Below are 25948 nucleotides of genomic sequence, written 5' to 3'. Positions count from 1 at the left end.
AAATGATTAAATTGGGTCATTCTTCACTATTTGCTGAGAGACACTTAATTTACTGCATTTTCAAATTAGCATTTTGTTTGTTTGTTTAACTGCTGCAGCATGTGAGATAATTGGAGATGTTAACAGATAGCTCTCTTCAGGAAGCCTATTCCTGGTTTTAGTTTTTCAAGACTAAATTTTAAATGTGCACATCTGGTAAATATGTATTTTGTTTATACTTTTAAAGTTCACCAGCATATAGATGGCCTCAAAGCTAATAGGGTTAAAATAAAATACAAAATCAATTATGATTTTAATGGGGGTCTGTTGAAACAAAATCCACATTTACAAATTTGTCCTCTGAAAACAGAGATGTAAACAGTTGAATTGAGTCATAATGCCATCTAGTGGTGTATTGTATGTACATTGAGTCCAAAATCAGCAGCAGCACTTAAAATTCTCTGTGAATGATTATGTATTTATTAAGCACAGACTTTTATCCCAGAAAAATAATGGAAATGATCATTAACTTTTATTAACGATCAGTGATCTATCATACCAAGTGTAAACATGAGAACAATGTTACTGCGTAAATGTTCTGACAGACAAAATAATAAGGATAAACAGTGGACATTTAATCTTAGATTTTGACCAATGACCAACACAGGGACAGGGGCATAATATTCATATTATTTATAATATCATTCAGCGTTCATCATTCAGGTCTGTTATCCTAATGAATAAATCCTTAAATAAACCAGGACTGGAAACATTCCAGTTCAATTACGCTTTTCTATTCCAGTTTTTCCCTTCACATTTTTTCCTCAAGCCGTTGAATTTAACACAACTACAAAGTAAACAGATAAATATACATTCAATACATGTCATATTCAGGACATTTGCAAGGGATACAACTGATCTTGCTTTGTACAAATGTAATAGTTATTCAATTATTAACTATAAAGCGATATATATATATATATATATATATATATATATATATATATATATATATATATATATATATATATATATAGAAGCATGATTGTCATGCAAAAGCATTATGTCTGCTGCATCAAATGCTACACAAACAGTATAAATTCAAGCTATGAAAATAATGAGGCAAAACGCATTTCCCTTACAGTAAACTTGAAAACATTGAGATGAATAGATGATCTGAAAATGGCCACGTGCATGAGATTATCTAAAAACCATAAGAAAAGATTTTATCCAGGGCTTCATTTAACTAAAAAGCTGATGTTGAATTAAAAGAGAGGTTAAATTTAAAGAGAAACCAATAGGAATTTGACCCTAAGCATGTGAGGAAAACTCAGTTGTATATGCTTTGAGTTATCTGGCTAATAAGACCAAATCTCAAACACCTCCCTGTATGATTTGTGTCTTGAGTTTCTGGTGTGTTTTGCATATGTATTAGTGCCATTTCCGTCCATGTTCCTGTCTTTGTAGATAATGAGTTAAGAAAATTCAGGGTCTGTTGTGCATCTCTAAAGACAAATGTCAGGCAAGAGCAATATCACTAAAGATACACAATCTTGTACAAGGTTTAAAAAAAAAAAAAAAAAAAAAAAAAAAGAATATTTAAGGCAACCTCAAAAACTTATTAGGCATCCCATTTGTCTTTTAAAGGGATAGTTCACCCAAAAATGAAAATTCTCTCATCATTTACTCACCCTCACGCTATCCCAGATGTGTATGACTTTCTTTCTTCTGCAGAACACAAATGAAGATTTTTAGATGAATATTTCAGATCTGTAGGTCCGTACAATGCAAATGAATGTTGACCAAAACTTTGGAGGCCCAAAAAGCACATAAAGGCAGCACGAAAGTGGTTCAATCCATGTCTTCTGAAGTGACATGACAGGTGTGGGTGAGAAACAGGTCAATATTTAAGTTTTTTTTTTTTTTTTTACTACAAATTGTCTTTCCTGCCCAGTAGGAGGCGATATGCATAAAGAATGTGAATCGCCAAAAACACAAGAAGAAGAATGTGGAAATGACAGTGGAGATTTATAGTAAAAAAGGACTTAAATATTGACGTGTTTCTCACCCACACCTATCATATCGCTTCAGAAGACATGGATTAAACCACTGGAGTCGTGTGGATAACATTTACGTTAACCACTACTCTATGCAGCATTCTAGCGCTTCATATTTGGGTGTACTAAGTAAAAAAAACGTGTTATCGTGTACAATAGTTGAAATTCCAGATTCACCTTTTGTAAAATGCTTTAAATGTTACAAAATCTCAATGTATCTCTTAAATTTCTTTCTCACAAACACAACATTTTGGTTTTCTTTCCTTTGGGAACACAACCACAAGGTGATCGACAGGGAAATTAAAATGACTGAATTCAAATCAGCAACTCTTCTTTGAAACGTTCTGATTTTATCAACCTAAGTTATTGCTGAACTGACTCGAGAACAGATACAACCTGCATTTAACACTGATTCGGTGTTTCACTGTAGGATCAACGCCCCTTAGCGTAACCGCAAAACATTTAGAAACTGTTTAGGAACTGTATGACGTAACGAAGCCTCGTTTGCTGAAATCACGTGACTTGGCCAGTTTGATACGCGCTCCGAAGCATTGGTTCGAAACAAATGATTTGAAAAGGTTTAGAAGCTTTATGAAGCAGTGTTTCGAAAGCTGCCATCACTAACATTCACTTGCATTGTATGGACCAACAGAGCTGAGATATTCTTTAAAAAATCTTCATTTGAGTTCAGCAGAAGAAAGAAAGTCATACTGTGGTTCTGTGACGCTATCAAAACATTGCTCTGTTTGTTCGAGCATCTCAAGCAGCTTGATATAACAATATTGGCTGAATGGCATTAGTTTGGGGCAGAACTAACTGTTTGTCCAACCGGATATGGGGGATGTTTTCTGTAAACCCATTTGAAAGCAGTCTTGTTTTTCAATTGGAGCCGATAGTGGCGCAGAGAATACATACTTCACCTTTAAACTGGGAACACACCTTGAAAACATTGTATGTTTGTTTTGTGTTTAAGTGTATGTCACAACACTCTGTTTTGTATGTCAGGTGCAGAAGGATTTAATTTATTCCAAACCCTCACAAAATGAGAGCTGCCAGCAGCCAGACGACCAGCAGAAGAGGGGCAGAGGCTTTCTGTATCTCTGATCCAGCCATCTCTCTTTCCACACTTGACTCATCCATTCTCCTGTGCACCTTTGTGGGCTCTACAGGAGCAGTGGTGTGCTGCTTTGTAGTGAGCAGATCCTCAGGTGAGACAGTCGAATGTTCTGTGTCCTCAGACACTGCCTCCTCCGATGAAAACAAGTTCTCAGCCACTGTGAGGAAGAGATAGTTTGAGGATCGTCTAAGGATTGGTTTGTAATTAAATGTGTGAATATCTATAAAATCATGTAAGGCTACATTACCACAGATCTTCTCCTCACAAACTGGTAAGTTGTCTGGACACTTTGAGCATGCTTCTCCAGACTCATATGGTCTTTGTCCCACAAAATTTCCTCTGAAAAAACGGTATATTTGATTATTATTATTTGAAATGTTGAAGATAACGTTTTTGGCTTGACAGAGAGACAGACAGACACAGATAGATAGATTGATGGACGGATGGACAGATAGATAGATAGATTATTATATCTTGAATATATTGATTATTGAAACACTTACTGAGGGAAGTAATTGCAGACAAGCAGAGTGCTATTTTCAATACTCAGACCCTTAATAGTGTTACATAAATAAGTAGCACAGCCAACTTTATTGCTTTTCGCCCACACCATCTATAACAACAACAACAACAACAGCAACAGAGAAAATTATCATCACCATCTGCAATAGCCAGAGGCAGTCCTACTGTATGAAAAAAAGACCACACAAATATGCCCAAGGTGTTGTGGAGAGTCTATTATAGGGAGTCTGAAGAGGGTGGTCTTAAAGGGATAGTTCACCCAAAAATGAAAATTCTCTTATCTTTCCTTTGTGATTTTTTTACTCTAAATCTCTACTTTAACTTTCAGATGTGACAGTGAAACTAAACAGGCACCACATGTGACTTTCAGATGTAAAAATGAAAGTGGAGATCTAGAGAAAAAAAAAAAAAAAAAAAAGGACTTAAATTTTGATCTGTTTCTCACCCACACCTATTATATTGCTTCTGAAGATATGGTAGGTGTGGGTGAGAAACAGACAAATATCTAAGTTTTTTTTTTTCTATAAATTCTCCTTCCTGCTCAGTAGATGGTGATGTGAATGTGAATCTCCGAAAACTAAAGAAGAAGAATGTGGATGTGAAAGTGAAAGTGGAGATTTATAGTAAAAAAGGACTTAAATATTGTTCTGTATCTCACCCACACCTATCATATCACTTCTGAAGACATGGATTTAACCACTGATATTTCATGGATTACTTCTATGTTTCCTTTATGTGATTTTTGGAGCTACATAGGGCTGATGACCATTCACTTCCATTGTATGGACCTACAGAGCTGAGATTTTCTTTTTGAAGAAAGAAAGTCACACATCTGGAATGGCATGAGGGTGAGTAAATGATGAGAGAATTTTCATTTTTGGGTGACATCTGGGAATGCAAGGAAGAGCAAACGAACGTCGATGTAATCCATCATTCACTTGGACAATTGCAAAGCGATGGAAACAGCTCAAAATTAATTTTAAACAACTGTGACAAAAACATTGTGAAATCACAAAAAGGTATACTTTAGGGATACTTATTATAAAGTTTCATTAATGTGTTTTGAAGAAAAGATCAACTTAATCAGTAAATTGGATCTTTCCAAGTTTTTCAAGCTTCATCAAGAACCTTATTTCATAATCATATGGGGCAATGGACATTTACCAGTGGAAACGAATAACCAAACTACCTCATTTTAACTGCAAGTCTGCAAAAAAAATATTTAATAAAGTATTACATAATAAATCTAAAAATAAAAAGATATATTTCTATACGTTTGTTAAACGTTTGGGAGATCAAAAATGGTTGAACATTTATATAACTATATATAACTATATATATATATATATATATATATATATATATATATATATATATATATATTATAAATTAATTTATCTGCTTTCAGAGAACAACAGAGTGTGTTTAATCATTACATCCAAGGTAATATGAATCAGGTATAGATACCTCTTGTTCTTACTGTAAATAAGTGAAATAATACAGACCTATGGCTTTTTCTTCACATTTTCTTTTAAGTATTAACAATCACACACACACACACTCCAGGGTTGGTAGTCAGCGTCAGTACTCGCTGAGCTACCCAGGCCCCCCGTTTAGCACATTATTAAAAATGTAGGCTATATATTTACTGCTATATATGTATAATATACTGTAAATATTCATTAATTCATTTTCCATCACTTTGCAATTGTCCAAGAGAATGATGGATTACATTGACGTTCGTTTGCTCTTCCTTGCATTCCTGGATGTCATCCTCGAATTTTGCCATCTGAATTTTTCAACTCGTATTCAACAACCTGAATATCGAGACCTGAATTTCACGACCTGAATCCACCACTTAAATAATAAAACATCAAATTACACCCAGTCTTTTTTCAAGATCATGTATTTGGAGGCTTTTTCAAATTCAAGTTCTGGTGAAATAAAAATGACGCCATATAAATAGCACCTGCCACACAGCACCGCAATTTGCACTATAATAGTCTGGTGGAAACACAGAAATTGAAGACAAACTGCACGCCTAGTGTTACTTCAGTGGCGTAGTTTGTAATAACTGTGTAGAAATGCTTTTTCTGTACGGATGACCGGGGTTTGAATCTGCCTTTTTTCCCCTTTTTTCCTATAATGTCTCCCCTTTCAATACATTAATAAATAAAAATGAATATAAAGATTGATTTCCTCACAGTGATTTGGTCATGGTATAGGTCGGGGAGCTGAGAGAAAGGTTTGATCCAGATTAAATTAACCATGGTTTTACTATAGTAATATTGCACTGTAAAAAAATGTAGTGTGAGTTTACAATAAATTCCTGGCTACTAGTTGCATGACTTTCACGACATATTTTACAGTAATATTTCTACAATTTATTACAATTAAAACAAGCATATACTGTGACTTCACATTGAACAGGACCAATAAATTGTTAATTGTCACCATAGTTGAGAGTTGTATTCTGAGTGTTGATATCTGTGTGCCTGGTTGACAGTTTTTTTTAATAAAAGTTCATGAGATATTAAACCAATCATATCATAGACATTAGCATTGAACTCATTGTTCATTTAATATGATACTATTCCTTTACACACATAGGCATCATATAGTTTAGACAATACAATAATGCCAACCCCTAAATTGACTAATTTTCTCCATCTATCACAGTACAATAATTTGCATTCTTAAACACACTTGCAACAACTGGGAGAAAACTAATTAGAAATAAATAAGACAAGGTCCCATTCAAAGGGGACACTAAACACTGTAATGGTGACGTCAAATGAAACATTTTCCCATAATGCAGTGTGATCATACCAATTTCTTTTTTCACAGTAATTTGTTGTGTTGTGACAGAAAATGACATTTTTTTACAGTGTGTAGTAACCATGTTTTTTTGGCGGAAGCTGAAGTTTTAATGCAATTCACCATGATGGTACGACTGTTAATATAGTCAGCATGTTTAATTTTGTGGTTACTATGATTTTACTAGAAAATACCATGGTTATACTGTAGTTACTGAAGTGAAACCATGGTCAATTTTTGTAAGGGAAGGTTAGGGTTAGGTTTAGGGGTTGGTGTTGGTGTAGGGTGTCTGTGGGACTTTAAATAAATGCAATAATACTGTATTTTAGTATATAATTAGGGGTGTAAATAGCATCTAACACACTTCGTAGAAGATTCTTTTTGTTGCTATTTATACTGTCGCTAGTAGCCTCTGCCAGCCTTTTATTACACATATTACATAAGGACAATGTTAACTGTATGTTCAAACAATGTCCTCAGTTCCACAGAATTTGTATTAAAAGTAGTCTGAATGCATTTTTTCACCTGACGGCAAATAGATGCTCACGAACAGAATTCACGCTAGTAGGCTAACCCTAGCAACAGTAGACCGCTCAAACATTTTCCGTTAGGCTCAGACTTGGAAGATACATCGACAAAACACAGTTTTGTCATTATGTATTATAGATTTATAGGCTAATCAAAAGTTGTATCAGAATGTTTGATCAGTCTGGCCTTCATATTACATAAGGTCCGCATCAGCTGCGTTTTTAAACATCTCGACTAGCAGAATCACGCTAGAAACCATAGCAGCAGTAGAGGAGGCTTAGTTTGGATGCTACTTTTAAAAATGGTAAGTATTGACAATATACTATACATTATACATTATATATCACAATGATTGAAAAAAAAAAGAAAAAAGATTAGTTTAGCCTAGCCTATCTACATTACAAAAGGAACATGTCTAATGCGGTTTCATATATTTCAGTTATCACAAAATGTAGATTAAAAGTTACCCAGTGTGCATATTTTACAGATGCTTGCAAACTCAATTCACTCATAGCAACAGTAGCCCGCTCGAGCGTTTTCATAATAATAATAATAATACATTATTAAATTATTATAGATCAGTGGACGACACATAGGGACAAAAGTATAGTCATTATTTATCTCTTTATTATACAACCCCAATTCCGAAAAAGTTGGGACAGTATGATAAATGCTAATAAAAACAAAAATGAGTGATTTGTAAATTATATTCCCCCTTTGCTATATTGAAAGCTCTACAACTACACATTATATGATGTTTTACCTTGTGAATTTCATTGTTTTTTGAAAATGTACAGTAATTACAAATCAGATGATTGCAGCACAATCCAAAAAGTTGAGATGGGGCAATTTATGACTAATAACAATTTGACAAGTTGAAATAACAAGGTGATGTGAAACAGGAGATGTTAAACAGGTGAGGCAATCGTGTCATAGTATATAAGGAGTCTCCAAAAACAGCATAGTCCTTCAAGAGCAAGGATCATTCAAGACTTGTCAATTTGCCAACAGATGCTTCAGCAAATAATCCCGCACTTTGAGAACAATGTTCCCCAAATACAAATGGGAAGGATTTTGGGCATTTCACCCTCTACAGTGCACAATATAGTTAAAAGATTCAAGAAATCTGGTCAAATCTCAGTGTAAAGGGCAAGACGAAAACCACTTCTGAACGCACATGATCTCTGATCCATCAGACATCACTGTCTTAAAAAACATCATTCATCTGTAATGAATATCATGTACATGGGCTTGGGATAACTTTAGTAAACCTTTGTTAGTCAACACCATTCACCGCTGCATCCACAGATGCAAGTTAAGACTTTACTATGCAAAGCAGAAGCCATACATCAACACTATCCAGAAGTGCTGCTGACTTCTCTGGACTCTGTCTCATCTGAGATGGAAAGTAGAACAGTGGAACTGTGTTTTTTGGTCCGAAGAGTCCACATTTCAAAAAGTTTTTGAAAAACACAGCCGTTGTGTTATCCGGGCCAAAGAGGAAAAGGACCATCCAAGCTGTTATCAGCATCAGGTCCAAAAGCCAGTGTCTGTATGGGCCAGGGGTGTGTCAGTGCCCATGGCATGGGTAAATCAGACATCTGTGAGAACACCATGAATGCAGACAGATATGTAAAAATTTTGGAGCAACATATACTGCCATCCAGCACTGTCTTTTCTAGGGATGTCCCTGCAATGTCCAGCAGGACAACTTCAAACCACATACTGTTCATGTGCAAGGCTGTGTAAGCAGAGAGTGCGGGTGCTAGATTGGCCTGCCTGCAGTCCTGACCTGTCTCCAATTGAGAATGTGTGGTGCATTATGAAGACCCCGTACAATTGTGCAGCTGAAGACCTGCATAATGGATGAATGGAGGAAAATTCCACTTTCTAAACTTAACAAACTTGTGTCTTCAGTGCCTAAATGCTTAATAAGTGTTATTAGAAGAAATGGTGATGTTTCACAGTGGTAAACACTTGACTGTCCCAACTTGGAGAGTGTTGCAATCATCTGATTTGAAATTACTGTACATTTTCCAAAAAACAATGAAATTCACAAGGTAAAACATCATATAATGTGTAGTTGTAGAGCTTTCAATATAGCAAAGGGGGAATATAATTTACAAATCACTCATTTTTGTTTTTACTAGCATTTTTCACACTGTCCCAGCTTTTCCGGAATTGGGGTTGTAAATTTACATACAGCTCATTTATAAAGAAGAACTTTAATGTTTTGTTTATAAAGTCTAAAATAACACATTTCTTTTTCTTACTGTGCTAGGGGTGGTAAAAGTCAATTTTAGCTGTGCAAGATGAACCAATTTGTGACCATAATAATTACCTAGCCTATAGAAATTTCCTCAAAATTGTGATCACCCTAAATGTAATTTGTATAATTCTCACACTGCAAGTACCACTCTTACTATAATTCACTTGAAGATCCACAAAACCAGACCATCACAAGAGCTTTGATGAAACACAATGATGCAGTTGGGACAAGTAATGACAAACAATCATACACCTACTGTTTGGAAACAGCATTAATGAAATAAAAAAATTTCACTGCAGCAATTGCTCACCTGAGCGTAATGGCCACACATTGTTTCTTCAGGACAGACATTGTTTTCATAGTCATAATCCACATGCTCTCCAAACCTGTAAGCAAAGAAATAAGTTAACTGGAATGCAGTGCCTCAGTTTCACAAATCACTGGCATCCACCTATCCTCATTTATATTTTTAATTAATGAAGACAATTGTCATACCAGTCCAGCATTGCGTTGGTTGCATTAAATGGTCCAGTGCTGGCAAAGAGATTTTCTCCCATAGAAAGCTCCTTAAGTCGAGGGTTGTGTTTCCAGATACATTTTGATGCATATGCTTCCGCCTCCAAACGCAGTTTCTCATCCCACACCTCAATCAAACAGAGACAAGAGCAGCTTTCATCAACGGCTTCCTTGTGCTGTTGTTACTTTTGTGACAGATGAACAATTTGCTTTGGGCCAGGGATGCACAACACAACTAAACAAAAATTGAAAATGCACGGAAATACACCACAACACAACAGGAAAAGCACAGCACAGCAATATTAAGATGCAGCACAACAAAATGATCGTGTTAGAAATGTTGATGAACATTTCCAAAAACAAAAAAAAAAATGATGAAAATTTTTTGTTTATGTGAAATAAGAGTATTCGCTGTCCAGAACACTTTATGCACAGTATTTTTTATAGAAATTTAATTTCTGATATGTTTGTTGTGTTGTGCTTTACTTTTGTTGTCTTGCGGTTTACTTCCGTTGTGTTTTCAGCTATTATTTGCTATTTGCTAATTTTGTTGTGTTCTGCACGACAGTAAAATACTGGTAAGTGTGGTTGCCAGAAATTTACTGCAAAAAATACAGAAATACCCAATGTCATATTTTGCAGTTCAATACCGCATATATCATTAAATTATATAATGTTAATAAACCAACCTACTGGAACTACAAACAAATTCAATTAATACATATTCACCTTACATGGTAAGGTTATCCAAGTAACAGTTTTTTGTTACTATAGCATCTTTAAATTATTTTTCTGGTAAAATTATGAACATTTTTACAGTGCATATTTCACAAATGGGACAGCGGGTTTTCCACTCTGAATTTCACCCACAAAACAAAGACAAGAAAGTAAGACAGGAAGGCCACATGGGGGATTTATTAAAACACACACAAACACACACACACACACACACAAACACACACACACACACGTTGTCCTATGCTCCAGTGGTCTCATATAACGTTCACATTCCTTAGCATGACACACACATTGCGCAATAGAATTCTCTGTATCCACACACTCACAGAATCAAAATCACCCCCTTTTGGAGTGTCTAGTAAAGTCTTTGTTTAATAATACAAGCTTTGTTCTGCACTTAATATTAAATGGCATCACATGCGACTAACTCACATGTTAAAAATGTGGTATGCTGTTTGCACAGCCACACTGCTATTCTGCAACAATGCTTCTTGTTAAAGTAACATCGATACTGGTGGATAAATAACTGGATGGTGAGTGCTATCTTACATTTTTGTCGTAGGTTTTCATGTTGTAGCTATAACCATATTTACAGGATTATTTAGACTCCCTTGTGTTTTGAGAAAGTCACTTAAGTTAATTGCGTCCCTAAATATGCAATGATGACATAATTACCACAATATTAATGTGATAATTGTTGTTTACAGATGTAATGAGACAGTAGAAAAGTCATTTCGGTGATTGATAGCAGATAATTAGCTGTTATGACCTCATAAAGGAATTCTTCATACTGTATAGACTGAAGAGTAGCCACAGATTCATATGCAATACACAAACACTGAACTCAAGGCCAAAGCTGAGGATAAACACATCAGCGCAGTCCCCAAGAGATGAAAAATCACACTCAGACGTAACACAGATGTGCCTCGGAAAGTTATTTTCTGTGTTCCACTTACAGTAAACCTTATAGTTTCTAGGCCTACAATGTTATATGGTCTTAAAAAAATAGTTCATTCCAAAATGAAAATTTTACACTATGATGATGCCAAAGAGACATACCAAAAAGCTGTCACTCCTGCAGCCAAAGGGTTTTTGTTTTTTAGTTTTTTTTAAAAGAGTGATAACTTTAGTCCGGTGTGGTGTAAAGATTATGTGAGCCAAATTTGTTGAGAAACTGACAAAATTTACAGAATAAGCACAAACCCTAAAAAAAAAAAACAACTGTGCACTAGCTAATCACTAGGTGGCGCTGTCTCAAAAATGGTCAGGTATACTCAGAACAAGGTATCGATAATGTTTACCAAGTTTTATTTCAATACGTCAAAGTCTTTACAAGATAGAGTAATTTATGATACAAATCAAAATGGTGGACGGACAGTATGTCTGATCATGAAATTATTGTTTTAAATATATTATAATATAATAAATGCATTTTTTTTTATTTTTTTTTAAGTATTATTGTAATCCTTACATCCCAACTAATCTACAGAGAGCTCTATCATGATTTTTGGATAATTTATTCAAAAGTTTTAAGCAAAAATGTCAATATTGGGGATTTCTTGACCAGTGGGTGGCGCTGTCACCTAACTTGGCATGCATGCTCAGATCATAGTTGCAATGATGAACACCAAATTTTGTTTTTATAAAACAAAGTGTTGCTGAAATACTGCCTTCTTGGTTTTCGTCGACTTTTCCAATTTATTTGCTATGTAATTCGATAACTGTTGCGAACATTTGTGTGTCTAGGTCTGAAGATCATTTTATCATTTCGATATGATGTAGTGCGATTATCAAACCACAAAGGCTACAATTGAATTAAATGAATAAATAGTCTGCACGCGCTGCTCGCTGCGCTTACTGTATTGTATGTGCGCAGCTCAGTTCTCAGTCATGTAAAAAATACTCAAAGCATGCATGAGGCTAATGAGCTGAGCGCGTTAAATTTACAGCGCTCTAGATTCACTTATTGCACATTTGTGTAATTCCAAATATGTTTGGCCGCTAAAAGCTACTATTTTAATCTAGAGTAACCCCATTACACTGGGTTTTTGTGGACAGAAGAGCTGATGAGAGTATTTCCCTGCAATAATAGGCCATTGTCAACTCAGGCACAACCAGAAATGTCTTCAGTGTACTGCCAAAATAATGGTACTCTTTTATAATAATAGTTGTTATTGTTAATATTATAAAAAACATATTTCCATAATAATTTCTTAAGTTAATAACTTACTATTGGTCTCCAAAAAATGGACCTATCACAAAGTCAACAAAATTGGTACACAGTGAACAGATAAAATGTGAAGATGATGTGAATCTGTTTCCCACCCCCCTCGATGTTTCCATTAAGTTTGGTCAAATGGAAACAGTTACTAGGATTTTCTTAAAATGTTAATAATCATATCGCATTTCAAATTGCAATCACAATATTTTTTTTTCAAAATAATCGCAATTACAGTTTTATGTCCAAATTGTTCAGCCTTAGGCATACGATAGCTTTGTTTGAGGAACTGACTGAAATGTAAGCCGTTATTCACTGAAAATCAGTGAATCTCATTCAAGTTTCTGCATATTGAACCTTGGCTGTTCGCAATCAATTACGACACATTTGAGAACAAATGCAGTTTGGTATGACTAACGTCAGACCTGTTGCAAACCATCTTATCATGAATGAGATTTAAGAGCTGTAGTGAAGTTCAAGATTTTTGGTGAATAACAACTTAAATTTCCTTTGTTTATTCTTTGAAAGCCGTATTTATTGAATGTAAAATAAAAACAGTTTTGAGGTTTATTTATTTTTTCAACACACAAATGTTTTTTTTATATATATACAGATTTAGGACAATACGTAAATGATGACCGAATTTTTAGTGAACGTTTCCTTTAACTATCCCTTGCTTCAATTATGTACTTGAATGGAATAAGTTACCAACACAAATCAGGTGCATAACAAATATGGTTGGTTTTAGTCTGAAAGTTTTTTAGACAAATTGTCTTATATATTATTGTATTATATATTATTGTGTTGCATTTGTAAAATGTTTGATACATGGAGACATAGTATGTAAAAGTCAATTGCTATCAGTGTCAGAGTACCAGTCGCCATCAATGCTTTGTAATATTAAGGACCAGTGGAAACAAGTTTTTTTTTTTTTTTTTTTTTTCAATTTGGAATGCCCAGTTCCCACTACTTAGTAGGTCCTCGTGGTGGCGTGGTCACTCACCTCAATCCTGGTGGCGGAGGACAAGTCTCAGTTGCCTCCGCTTCTGAGACCGTCAATCCGCACATCTTAACATGTGGCTCGTTGTGCATGACACCGCAGAGACTCACAGCATGTGGAGGCTCATGCTACTCTCCGCGCTCCACGCACAACTTATCATGCGCCCCATTGAGAGCGAGAACCACTAATCACGAGCACAAGGAGGTTACCCCATGTGACTCTACCCTCCCTAGCAACCCTCCCTAGCAACCGGGCCAATTTGGTTGCTTAGGAGACCTGGCTGGAGTCACTCAGCACACCCTGGATTCGAACTCATGACTCCAGGGGTGGTAGTCAGCGTCAATACTCGCTGAGCTACCCAGGTCCCTGGAAACTAGTTTTTAACTTTATGTTATCCTTGACAAATAAGTTGTGATTCATTTTACATTTATTGTCAAATAAAACCAAAACCAAAAAGGTATCTATGTATCTCTTACCACTCTCTGCATGAAGGCAGCGCTGGGATGAACCTGCGATCGGAGTTCGTTGTGCATGTTCACGATGGTTGATTTCTGCTCCTCAGTCAGGTAACCAGCCGCTAAACTGAAAATCACCATGAGCCCAGCGCACTGAAGGGCCGCATTCTGGTGCATGTTAACTGCGTGACAGCTCCCCTTCTCAGGATAAATATGTAGCCAAAGTTTGGATAAAAGTCCTCCAGTTGTGGTCTTGCCCTGTCACATACCCAGAGGTCTTGCCTTGTCAATTGCCTCTTAATGCATGTAACAATATCTCCCTTAAAACAGAGAAAAAGTTAGACAGAGTGGGAGAGAAAAACTGAGAATGTGTCTCAGTCGCTGCTTCAGTTTCCCAAGAAGTACAGGACCCTTTCAGCACCCCAGAATGAAACTCCCACTTTTTCTATCCTGTAGGCAAGCTGCCCTTGGTCATATTACAAATCACTCACATGCACACAGACACACTCCACAAGCTCAATCATTCACATTACGTGGCTTGCTAACCTCATTAGTTTCATAATGACTCATTGCTGACTGACAAACCCAGTCCAACAAACTAAATCCAACACACTGCAAAAAAAATTTTAATCAGTTAATTTTTGATTTGTTGTTGTACAAATATTACTAAACTAAAAGGTCCCACTAACCTTTGTCTCAGCTTCAGATTCGCTCAAAGGTCAGAAGTTGCGTGCTTTTAACACCATGCATGTTTGTCCCTTTCGGCTTTCCGTAGTTTGACAATTCATCTTCCGTTTTAAGTTTGTTTAGAAGATAGCAGGCTGTAAATAGGCTAAAATAGATGCCTATGAGAAAAAAAAAAAAATTATTGCTGGACTTGCCAAAGTTTGCGAGATACATGGCATCATGTCTTAATAAAAGAGTTTCACACAAAAACACAAATTCCTCGAGCACATTTGTACATATTACTCATTGTTTTCAGGGTTATACATTTTATTTTTTGATACCAACTCTCAATATAGTTTCTAATATCTCACTAAGACAGGTATTTTGACTATTCAGACTACTGACAGAAGCACAATCGCGAGTCACGAGCGCTCTTCTTGCATGCGCTCACATTCGCATGAGTGCTGGAAAGCAGCCGCCTAATAAGAAAGCACGTGCGTACTGAATTGAGGACTGAATTGGTACTTTTTAAATCACTACAAGATGGTAAAAGCATTCAGGGCTTAAGCCCAGGTAGCCCACCACTAGCGCTGCCCATGTATGCATCACAGGAGATCCATGTCATTTTTTCATGAAAAGTCACACCACAGGGTCATTTTCAGCACATCTCAAGTTCTGTACTGTTTGTGTTAGAATTCTGTGGTGGAAATGACATTGGCTGCCTCCTTTGTCTTGCTAAGGCTAATTTCACAGCTAGCATTTGATGTATCCTAAATACACACAATTAAATAATAATTTAACTTTTTGTGTAATTTGGCAAAATCACAGCTTGATTGGAATATATGAATGCCCAATATATGAATCAGACTTTCTGATTAAGTTACAATCTGTACAGAATTTATATGAGTTTGTTGATTCCTTAAACTCAAGATTGGAATCGATTTAATTTTCCATGGAAACAAGGAACCAGAACATGATTCATTTCCTTGATGTAATCATTTTATTGCAAAATGACATCAAAAGCACCACAGTCTTTCGAAAGCCTATACTGTAGACAGAAGCACAAAGCTTTCCGTAGACAGTTATCATCCTGTTCAGTTTACCGCTTAGCCAATTTCAGATTTGTGACTCAGGGAAGTAACGTCAGACGTAATTGGTTTAAAGGAATGTTCCGGGTTCAATACAAGTTAAGCTCAATTGACAGCATTTGTGGCGTAATGTTGATTACCACAAAAATGTATTTTGACTCGTCCCTCCTTTTCTTTTAAAAAAGCAAAAATCTGTGATACAGTGAGGCACTTACAATGGAAGCAAATGGGGCCAATTTTTGAACATTAAAATACACACTTTTTTAAAAGTATAGCCACATGACATAAACAAGATGCATGTAAACATGATTTTAGAGTGATAAAATCACTTACTAACCTTTTCTGTGTAAAGTTATAGCCAATTGTACAACTTCGTTGCCATGACGATGTAATGTCAACAAACACTAAAGCCCTAAAATGACTGTAAAAATGATGATTTAAACAACTTTACAGCTTAATAATACACAAGATTTAACAGAAGAATTAATATAAGTGCTTTTATAAAATAATAAGCTTCACATTTCTGTAATTAAACCCTCCAAAAATTGGCCCCATTGACTTCCATTGTAAGTGTCTCACTTGACCCACGATTTTTGCTTTTTTTAAAGAAAAGGAGGGACGAGTCGAAATAAATTTTTGTGGTAATCAACATTACGCCACAAATGCTGTCGATTGAGCTTAACTTGTATTGAACCCTGGAATATTCCTTTTAATCGGTGTAAAACAAGGGGACACCCTCAAGATTGGCTTCATTCAGCTTATAATGAAGTAAAAGGATTGGATAGGTATTTCAGTGGTTCTGAATATGCGCTTGTCCATACATTGTGGGGAAAATGAACTGGATTTATGCCTTATATTATTGCATTGACTTGCATTTAATCCTGTGTGTTAAACTTTTTGTTTGATTGACTTTTGAACGGCACTAGATGCCTGATGTGTCAGATCACCCAGATGTTCTGATTGATTAATGAGCTTGTTAAGTGATTAATTAGATGATAGTGCTTGTTTTGTGTTCTAATTTCTGTAATTGGAAGTTAACGCCCACACCAGGGAACAATCAGACTAAACCTATAAACTTTTTGTGTTAGTAAACCAGACACACACTGAGGAAGACGTTAGCCAACTGATTTGTGAGAAATAAAATAAAATGACAAACAATTGAGAAAAAGGAGTGCTCTGGGTGGTTACTAGGGAGTTTTGGGTGGTTGCTAGAGTGTTATGTGTGATTGATAGAGTGTTGTGGGCTGTTGCTAGGGTGTTTTGGGTGGTTGCTAGAGTGTTATGGGTGATTGATTAGGTGTTTTGGGTGATTGCTTGGGTGTCCTGTGTGGTTACTAGGGTGTTCTAGGTGGTTGCAAGGGTGTTTTGGGTGGTTGCTTGAGTGTTATGGGTGATTGATAGGGTGTTGTGGGTGGTTACTAGAGTGTTATGGGTGATTGATAGGGTGTTCTGGGTGGTTGCTAGAGTGTTATGGGTGATTGATTAGGTGTTTTGGATGATTGCTTGGGTGTTCTGTGTGGTTTCTAGGGTGTTCTAGGTGGTTGCTAGGGTGTTTTGGGTGGTTGTTAGAGTGTTATGGGTGATTAATAGGATGTTGTAGGGTGTTCTGGGTGGTTGCTACAGTCTTTTGGGTGGTTGCATGGGTGTTGTGGGTTGTTGCTAGGGTGTTTTGGGTGGTTGCTAGAGTGTTATGGGTGATTGATAGGGTGTTCCGGGTTGTTGTCAGGTGTTCTGGGTGGTGGTTGCTAAGATGTTCAGGTTGGTTGCTAGAATGTTATGGGTGATTGATAGGGTGTTGTTGGTGGTTGCTAGGCTGTTCTGGGTGGTTGCTTAGTGATATTTTTTTTTTTATGGGCCCATAGTCTCTATGATATGAAATTCTATAAACTAGAGCATTTTCATTATAGTGAAAGTGAAGGGTCTATCCTCCTAGTGTTAAACAGGTGTGTTTTCTTTCAGCTTTAGGGTGGTGAATTAGGCGTAAACCATTTTGCTGCTCCACTGTGCAGTTTTCATATCCAGGAGCAAGATGTACAGGCATAGCAACCAACTACTCAACATTAAACTCCAAATACCATAACAGTGCACATGGCTGACATCCAATAGTACCCTCTTTTTAGTTTTGAACCCCTTTTACATTTTGAAAACTCTTTTTTTATACGTTCCCATGGGATTAGTGGCTAAAGATCTGCACTTGCAAACTTTGAACTGGGTTCAAACGCCAGAAAATTGGTGTGACAGACCCTGTTTTGGATAAGAGCATGTCCTCTAAATTATAATGAATAATAATAGAATAATGTAAAAAGAAACTGCAAGGTTTTTGTTGGTAGCTGAAGAATTTAAGCTTAGTGTAGACAGTAGATCAGTATGTTTCTAAGAGAACTGCTCTTTAGTTCCAATCAAGGAGGAACACTTTACTACTGTAATAGCCTGCAGTACAGTACTAATATTTTATGAATGCAATAATAGTATGGTAATTCGTTTGATTTTATTATTTTCTAGGACTACTGACCTAATTAAGCCATTTGGCCAGATGTTCTGCATATAAAGCAAATGTATTTATCAGTCTGTGATTTCCAGTGATGCTTCCAGTAATTTTTTGAAGAACATTTATTTAATTTGTGTGAAAGGGAATAAAAGTCATTGTTTTAGACCCTCTAGTGTTCATTTCACCAAGAAACTGCCACGCCCATGATGATACATACAACCTTTTAGAGCTACTTGCATATGAGCCATGTAAAAATTATTTTGCCAAAATGTAGGCTAGTAGGCTAACATGATTCTATGAGACATGATTTTTTGCACAGTATGTACCATAGCAGTAACCTCCAGACAAATAATTTAATAATATATTATATTTAATATCATGCATATCTATATATATATATATGATCAAGTATAATATTTATTTTGAAAAAATGTTTTCATTAAAATGCAGTAAAAATATATTGTTTATTTAAAAAAAAAATGAAATAGAATAGAATTTTCCTGATTAAAAGACCTTTCATAAATTTACTAGAGTGGAAGTTTAAAAGTTGGGTAAGAGTCAAAAATTCGTAATTAGATATTCTGGCAAATTAAACCTTTCAACAGTCTCAAAAATGGGAAAAGAAAAGCTATTATATTTTTTTATGGTAAAAGAAATTTAAAAAATAAATAAAATAAAAATAAAATCATCCTATGGGACAGAAAAGTTCCCCTATTTGAAGGATCACCCATTAACAGCATTTTAAATGAAAGTGCTTCTCATTTTACCCAGCATTCTTCACACATGAATAATACATTGGTATGTCATACTTCTTTTTCATTTGCAAATGTACATTTCAAGTTAATCACTTCTCAACTTACTTTACCTGTTCCTAAAACGAGAGTGTTTTTGTAATTAAAACAAACGATGCTGTAGCTTATAGGTGCAGTTTGGAATGTTGTTGTGAATATTGGAATGTTCTCATTGTCTCTGGCCTTGCTCTTGTTTAAAGTGTGGAAATGTCCAAGAGCAGTTCCAGATGTGTTGGGAGGGGAGATCTTACGCTTGAGCCTCTGTGATTCCAGCAGGTCCCGCCCTGAAGATTTGGATTTCCCACCATTAAGCCATCTGGATTCCCATTTTTGCTTCCAAAGCATCCACAGAATGAATTGACAATGGTCAATTGACAGTGTTGGCTGGGTATGTAATACTTCTGAAATATTGACAAAAGAGAAACTCCAGTCTGCTCAACAAATTCAAAAAGATGTATGGAAGATGCTCTTTGATAGGGAAAAAACTTGGAAAGTAGGTTCCAAGGCACTCTTCAGTTCTTAATTAAAACCGCCTTTATTAAGTTGGCTATTTCATATTAGAAACAATTTAAAAACTGTCAACAGTAAAAAAAGAGAAATGTCTCTTTTTACTGTTGACATTTTTTTTAAAGTGTTCTTACATTTTTGTAACGTTTTTAAGTTCTCTCTTTTGCTTGTGAAACGCTTGGTGATATGACCCACAAATATTGGTTCTTTGATTGACACCGAAGCACTGATTATATAGGCTAGTAAAAAAATAAAAAAATAATTAAAAAAAGACTTTGTTTTGGTGAAAGGTCAGAAATTTGACAAAGGAAATTATTTATGTGGTGCATTGTTCACTGTGTTTGAATGTGTGACTTTATGGCACATCAAGTTGTGCCAAACTTTCCAGCAAGTCCTGGTGCAGAAGTTCTAATTGGTTCTTGCTTACAGACCTAAGAACTGAACTCATTTTGGCACTGTAACAGATGTTACCACTGAGAATAAAAACAATATCCTACAGATGTGTGTCATGAATAGAATTTCAGTACTATTTATACATCCATGCACCATTTAAAATGTTTATATGACATAAAAATGCTTGCTCAAGGCTGGATTAGTATGTTCCTGAATTTACATTAAACATTTTTGTATTAATCAAAATGAAAATTGACAGATGACTGCTGTACGTATGGGTGCAACAAAATAAAAGTTAAATATAAATTGGAAATTGCTAGTGTATTTTTTAATTGTAATATTATTTTTAATATTTAATATTTTATCGTTTTAATTCTGGTGAAATTAGGCATAAATGAGATGCAAACAGATAAACAGCAATTAACTCCACAGAGATGTCTGTGATATAATTGTGATTTGATTTAGTTTTTTCCTCTATGTTCCTCTAGATGTCGCTGTTGAACTTTTTGACTGAAGGAAAATGACTCGGTTTCTCCAATGTTCCAAAACAGAGATGGTTGATGTGACCTTCCAACTGGAATCCAGTGGCTTCAGACTTTATTTTAGTGTACTTACAAACACTATTGTACACTCAAAATACTTATTTATATTAATCTTTTTGTCTAAAGAAACTGAGTGCAACAGAATGATTTGCAGACTGTGCGATCCTGAATCAAGATGTTGGTCCTGATGTACTTAAAGGGATAGTTCACCCAAAAATGCAAATTCTCTCATCATTTACTCACCCTCATGCCATCCCAGTGTATAACTTTCTTACTTCTACTGAACACAAATGAAGATTTTTAGAAGAATATTTAAGCTCTGTTGGTCCTCAGAATGCAAGTGAATGATAACCAGAACTTTGAAGTTCAAAAAATCACATAAAGGCAGCATAAAAGTCTGTGTATAAGACTCCAGTGGTTAAATCCATGTTTTCAGAAGTGATGTGATAGGAGTGTGTGAGAAACAGATACACTGTAAAAAAAATAAATACAAAATAAATAAAACCTGGCATCTGTGGTTGCCAGAATAATTATGTAAAAAATACATTAAAAATGTAAACAACTTTACAGAACAACCTGTAAATTTTACAGTTTAAAACTGTTGTTTTAAGGTATATTTTACAGTGCAGTACCGTGGATTAAATTATTTAATGATAAACATAATATATTAACCTTCTGAAACTGTAAAAATCTGCTTTTTACTTTATAAGGTATTGTTAATCACCGTAAAAATTACAGAAGAGCACAAAATGACATGAAGTTCACTAATAGTGACTCATCCAGGAGCAATGACCAATAAACATGTAGAGACAGTGCTCAGTGTGACTCACACAAACACTAAACACCATCAGGGTAACACATGTTAAATTTAAATAATGCAATAAACATTAACTAAACTACATCAAATATAACACAGAACACCCCAAAGTACATAACTGATATTAAAAATAACTATAACTATTCTCATAAAATATAATGAAATGTCATGGGTCGCCCAGGGAATTCTGGGAATGCTTGATTACTGTTTTTTACCGTAATTTAACAATAATTTACCGTAAAAAGTACATGTACTCTCTTGTTAAACATAATAGAAATTGTAAGCCTTAATTATATGGGAAAATCATACTTTTTCATCTAATTTATTTTTATTTTTACAACATTTTACTGTAAAACTATATGTATTGTCTTTTTAAATATATTAAACATTTTTATATATATTTTACGGCAACTGCTCGTTAACCAATTTACATTTTTGTTACTGTAGCATTTTTACAGTCTTTTACCTTTAAAATTACGGACATTTTGTACAGTGTACATTTTTAAGTCCTTTTTTTTTAACTGAAAATCTACACTTTCACTTTCACTTCCACTTCCACATTCAGCAACCTACTGGTCGGGGCTAGTCAAAGGTGGAGATTGATAGTAAAAAAGGAACACCACTGGTCACCATTCACTTGCATTGTATGGATCTACAGAGCTGAAATATTCTTCTAAAAACCTGCATTTGTGTTCTGCAGATGAAAGAAAGTCATACATATCTGGGATGGCATGAGGGTGAGTAAATGATGAGATCATTTTCATTTTTGGGTGAACTACCCCTTTAAAGTATGCCATAAGTGACTGGGTTTGTACTTCTGATAAGCTCATGTGTTTAGTTCACATGAAATGTCTGCGATGGGATTAAGACACAGTCGGTTAATATGGATTGAGAAAGGTTCATTCAGGTTAATCTTTGGTCTTCAAACAAATTAAGTTAGGCCTTGTACAAGCTACAGTATGCTGTGTCTGGCTGGACAAGACATGTACAACATGTAAAAACACGTTAGTGCCAAAAAACTGAAAAGATCCATGAGTATTAAGGACCTCACAAATCAAGTACTATTTAGGTACCTTTGGGCAGCCCAGTCAAAACACACCAGTAATCATTGCACACTAACATACCATTAACGTTGTTTAATACAAAAGGAAGATTTATCCAAAGTCATGTTTACAGCTTGATTCTGCGTCATTGTGTTTTCAATATTTTCTAGTGCAACCAGTTCTTTTTTTATTGTCCACTGGTGCAAAATGAGTCCTAAAACGAACCTCCTGTCAGTGTGTTTGATCTTGTCTTTTTATATGTAATGAAAGTGACTGAGGTTGCTTTCAAAAATGTTGTCTTTGATAAGAAACTGGGCACATCACATGACCAAAACATCCAAAACAACAGAGCCAGACTCTTAAAAATAAAGATTAACATTAGGGTTCTTGAGTTGGCAATTTGTTATTTTTGAGATTAAGAGAAGTTGTAGAAGTAGATGTTGCATTAAAGGTTCTTCAGATCAGTGTTTTGTATTCTGGGTTCTTTTAAACAAAGATGGTTTTCCAAGTTCAATGTGGAACTTAAATAGGCTCTCCTATTAAAAACAGACTGTTAAACCCTTTTGGATCTATTCGGAACCTTTAATTTTAAGACTAAACTTTTTTATTTTTACAGTTTTGCTTTGGTAAAAAGAATAACAGACTACGTAGTGATATAAACAGACTGCACTCAGAGCTCAACCCAAGGCAGGTTTACATTGATTACATACCATAAAATTGGTAAGCATCACTAAGTCAATGAATGACCAGGTGGAATGTCACTGTTAATCAATAGCTGTGAGCCGATATCTCAGAGTTTTACTTCTGTTTGCTTTTGCTAATAGGGGAAGTTGCAAAATAACTGACGTATTTACTAATGCCCTCAAAGGTTAGCACGTTTAGTGCCTGGAAATATTTGCGCATTCTGAAATAACAGCTTTTGATAAAACATGAACCACTAGATCGGACACTCAAGGGTGCTGTTGGGGTAGAAGTCATCTGGTTCAGTTATATCATATTTTTAGAAATAGACTGTTTTCAGATTGCGTAAGTGAATAGTTCTGGGGGGGGCATATTTTCTATGTAGCCTATACAAGTGGCATAAAAGTTTCACTCCTACTTGAATGGGGAAAGATTGAAATCTCCAAAAAAGTCGGACAAGATTAAAATCAAAGAACTGTGGCGAGCAGGGCGGGGCAGAGCGGCGTCTAGGCAGAGCGAGGCCGGGAGGGTAAGTGGTGAATGAGTTCCACCTGTGTGCCACTCCGGTCTCGTGTTCCAGTGAGTGGCGGCGGGAGTATTTAGGGAGAGGAGACAGCAGCAGACGGGGAGAGAGAGAGACGCGTGAAGCTGTCTGTCTGTGTGTCGATGTGTTTAAACGTGACTGCTGAAAAGCAGTGCGTTTTGTATGTGACGCTGAAATGGAAGAAGTCTTGTTGTACACTGAAAAGTGTCAATAAAGTTGTCTTCAAGTTTGTCAAGCCAGCCCCAGCTTCCTGCTTTCCCATGCATTCCTTGAATTGTTACACTGGTGCCGAAATCCAGGAAGGAGGAAGGATGCGCTGCCATGGAGTCCTCGCCACTGCCCTCTGCTGGGAAGCGGAGGAGCCACTGCCGTCTGCCAGGAGAAGGAGGAGCCATTGCCATCCTCCAAGGTACGGATTCGCTGCCGTCTGCCAGGAAGCGGAGGAGTTGTTACCATCCGCCAGGGGACAGAGGACTTGCTGCCATCCGCCGGGAGTTGGAGAAACCGCTGCCGTCTGCCAGGGGATGGAGGAGCGGCTGTCGTCCATCAGGGGGTGGAGGAGTGGCTGAGGACCAGTCGACAGTGTGTCCGGGGCCGGCGAGCCCGTCTCTCTCTCCTCTCTCTGCTTTCTTCTCTTGCTCTCTATTCTCCCCCCACATCCTGTTCCCACTCCCAGGCACGTGCGGGTCGGTTCCAGAGACCATCCTGACGTGCCAACACTCCCTCCCTAGAAATGGGGGAGTACATCATAGCCCGAAGGATTCCCCTGCCTGAGTTTGGCGATGGGGGTATGTGGCGAGCAGGGTGGGGCCGAGCGGTGTCTGGGCAGAGCGAGGCCGGGAATATAAATGGTCAATGAGTCCACCTGTGTGCCACACCGGTCTCGCATTCCAATGAGGGGCAGCGGGAGTATTTAGGGAGAGGACAGTGGCAGACGGGGAGAGAGAGAGATGCACGAAGCTGTCTGTCTGTGTGTTGATGAATTTAAACGTGACTTCTGAAAAGCGAAGAAGTCTTGTTGTACACTCAAAAGTGTCAATAAAAATGTCTATGTGTTTGTCAAGCCAGCCCCAGCTTCCTCCTTGCCTATCTTGAGAACTCTTTACAGAACATATTTCAAATCAGCAGTTAACAGTTAATCTGTCAACAATGGTATCATAAATTGTGCTTCTTTAGCTCAAATCCCTCAAAAAAAGGCATGGAAAATTTTCAGACTGGTCCAGCTAATGTACACGCGCATTCTCAGGTTGACTGAAATCGCCCCCTGTCCACTTATAGTGTACTATTTTGGATATCAGCTATTTTGTAGTGTAGTCCGAATTAGTTCTCTATATATATTCAATCATTCCCACAATGCACTGTGATTTTGAGTGTACAGCCGATGTAAATTCGCCTACGGTATATTGCCCATAATCCACCACGAGGAAGACTGATGAGCTGGGAGAGAGAGAGAGTGCAAGAGATCAAGCGGGAGACCTCAGTTTGCAGTTTCCTTCATTCCAATAATTTTTTATTTCACGCTCTATAGTTTTTACCTTTTTGAAAAGTCATTATTTGATTGAAAAAAATATCGTGTTAAAATATAGCGAGCCAAAATTATTCATATATTTTAAAGATTATGCAGATAAAATTATATAAATTTTAGATTTTTTTATTATTATGCCATTAACTCATCTTGGGTTGGGTGTAATGCATTACTAAGTAATTAATTACTTAAAAGTAAAGTAAGGGATTACTCTATTTTTTTCAGTAATTTAATCACAGTTACTTCTGATGTAATTGTGTTAAATCCTGTATAGACTACAGAACAATTCTATATAAAACAATAGTGAATTTAAAATCGAAATTTAATGTCTAAATTTAAAATATATGTTTTCTAAAAAATGTTTGGCCAGTTCATGAATAATTTATGTGATTTTATATGATTTATTTGAAAGAATTAAAAGAACAGTTTCATGTCTATCCTTGTATTTTTCATCTGGTCGAGGTTAAAAAGGGTTTTAGAAAGTAATTAGTCATAAGTAATGCAATTACTTTCAGACAGAGTAATTAGTACAGTAATCTAATTACACTGTAGATGTAATTAACAGTTAGTAATTAATTACTTTTTTAGAGTAACTTACCCAACACTGCTCACCTTAATGCCAACTGATTGCATGCAATACAACTAAT

At 36.1% G+C, this 25948-nt stretch overlaps 1 protein-coding gene and 1 long non-coding RNA gene across 2 annotated transcripts; one reads left to right on the top strand and one right to left on the bottom strand.

Moving 5' to 3' along the window:
- Positions 1-657: 657 nt before the first annotated feature.
- LOC127418820 (peptidase inhibitor 16-like) lies at positions 658-14576 on the bottom strand. The gene is made up of 6 exons (XM_051659667.1): positions 14238-14576; positions 9785-9933; positions 9600-9675; positions 3657-3766; positions 3401-3492; positions 658-3310 (listed from the first exon to the last, which is right to left on the bottom strand). Exons 1-6 carry the CDS (start codon positions 14391-14393, stop codon positions 3072-3074), a joined length of 822 nt encoding a protein of 273 aa, XP_051515627.1. The 5' UTR covers positions 14394-14576; the 3' UTR covers positions 658-3071.
- Positions 10912-20833, top strand: LOC127418866 (uncharacterized). Its single transcript, XR_007893558.1, has 3 exons — positions 10912-11076; positions 19450-19637; positions 20638-20833. It is a non-coding gene; the product is annotated as an uncharacterized LOC127418866 (long non-coding RNA).
- The last annotated feature ends 5115 nt before the right edge of the window (positions 20834-25948 follow it).

Source organism: Myxocyprinus asiaticus, chromosome 28 (genome assembly GCF_019703515.2).
Source record: "Myxocyprinus asiaticus isolate MX2 ecotype Aquarium Trade chromosome 28, UBuf_Myxa_2, whole genome shotgun sequence".
NCBI lineage: Eukaryota > Metazoa > Chordata > Actinopteri > Cypriniformes > Catostomidae > Myxocyprinus > Myxocyprinus asiaticus.
This window is presented reverse-complemented; position numbering and strand designations above follow the sequence as displayed.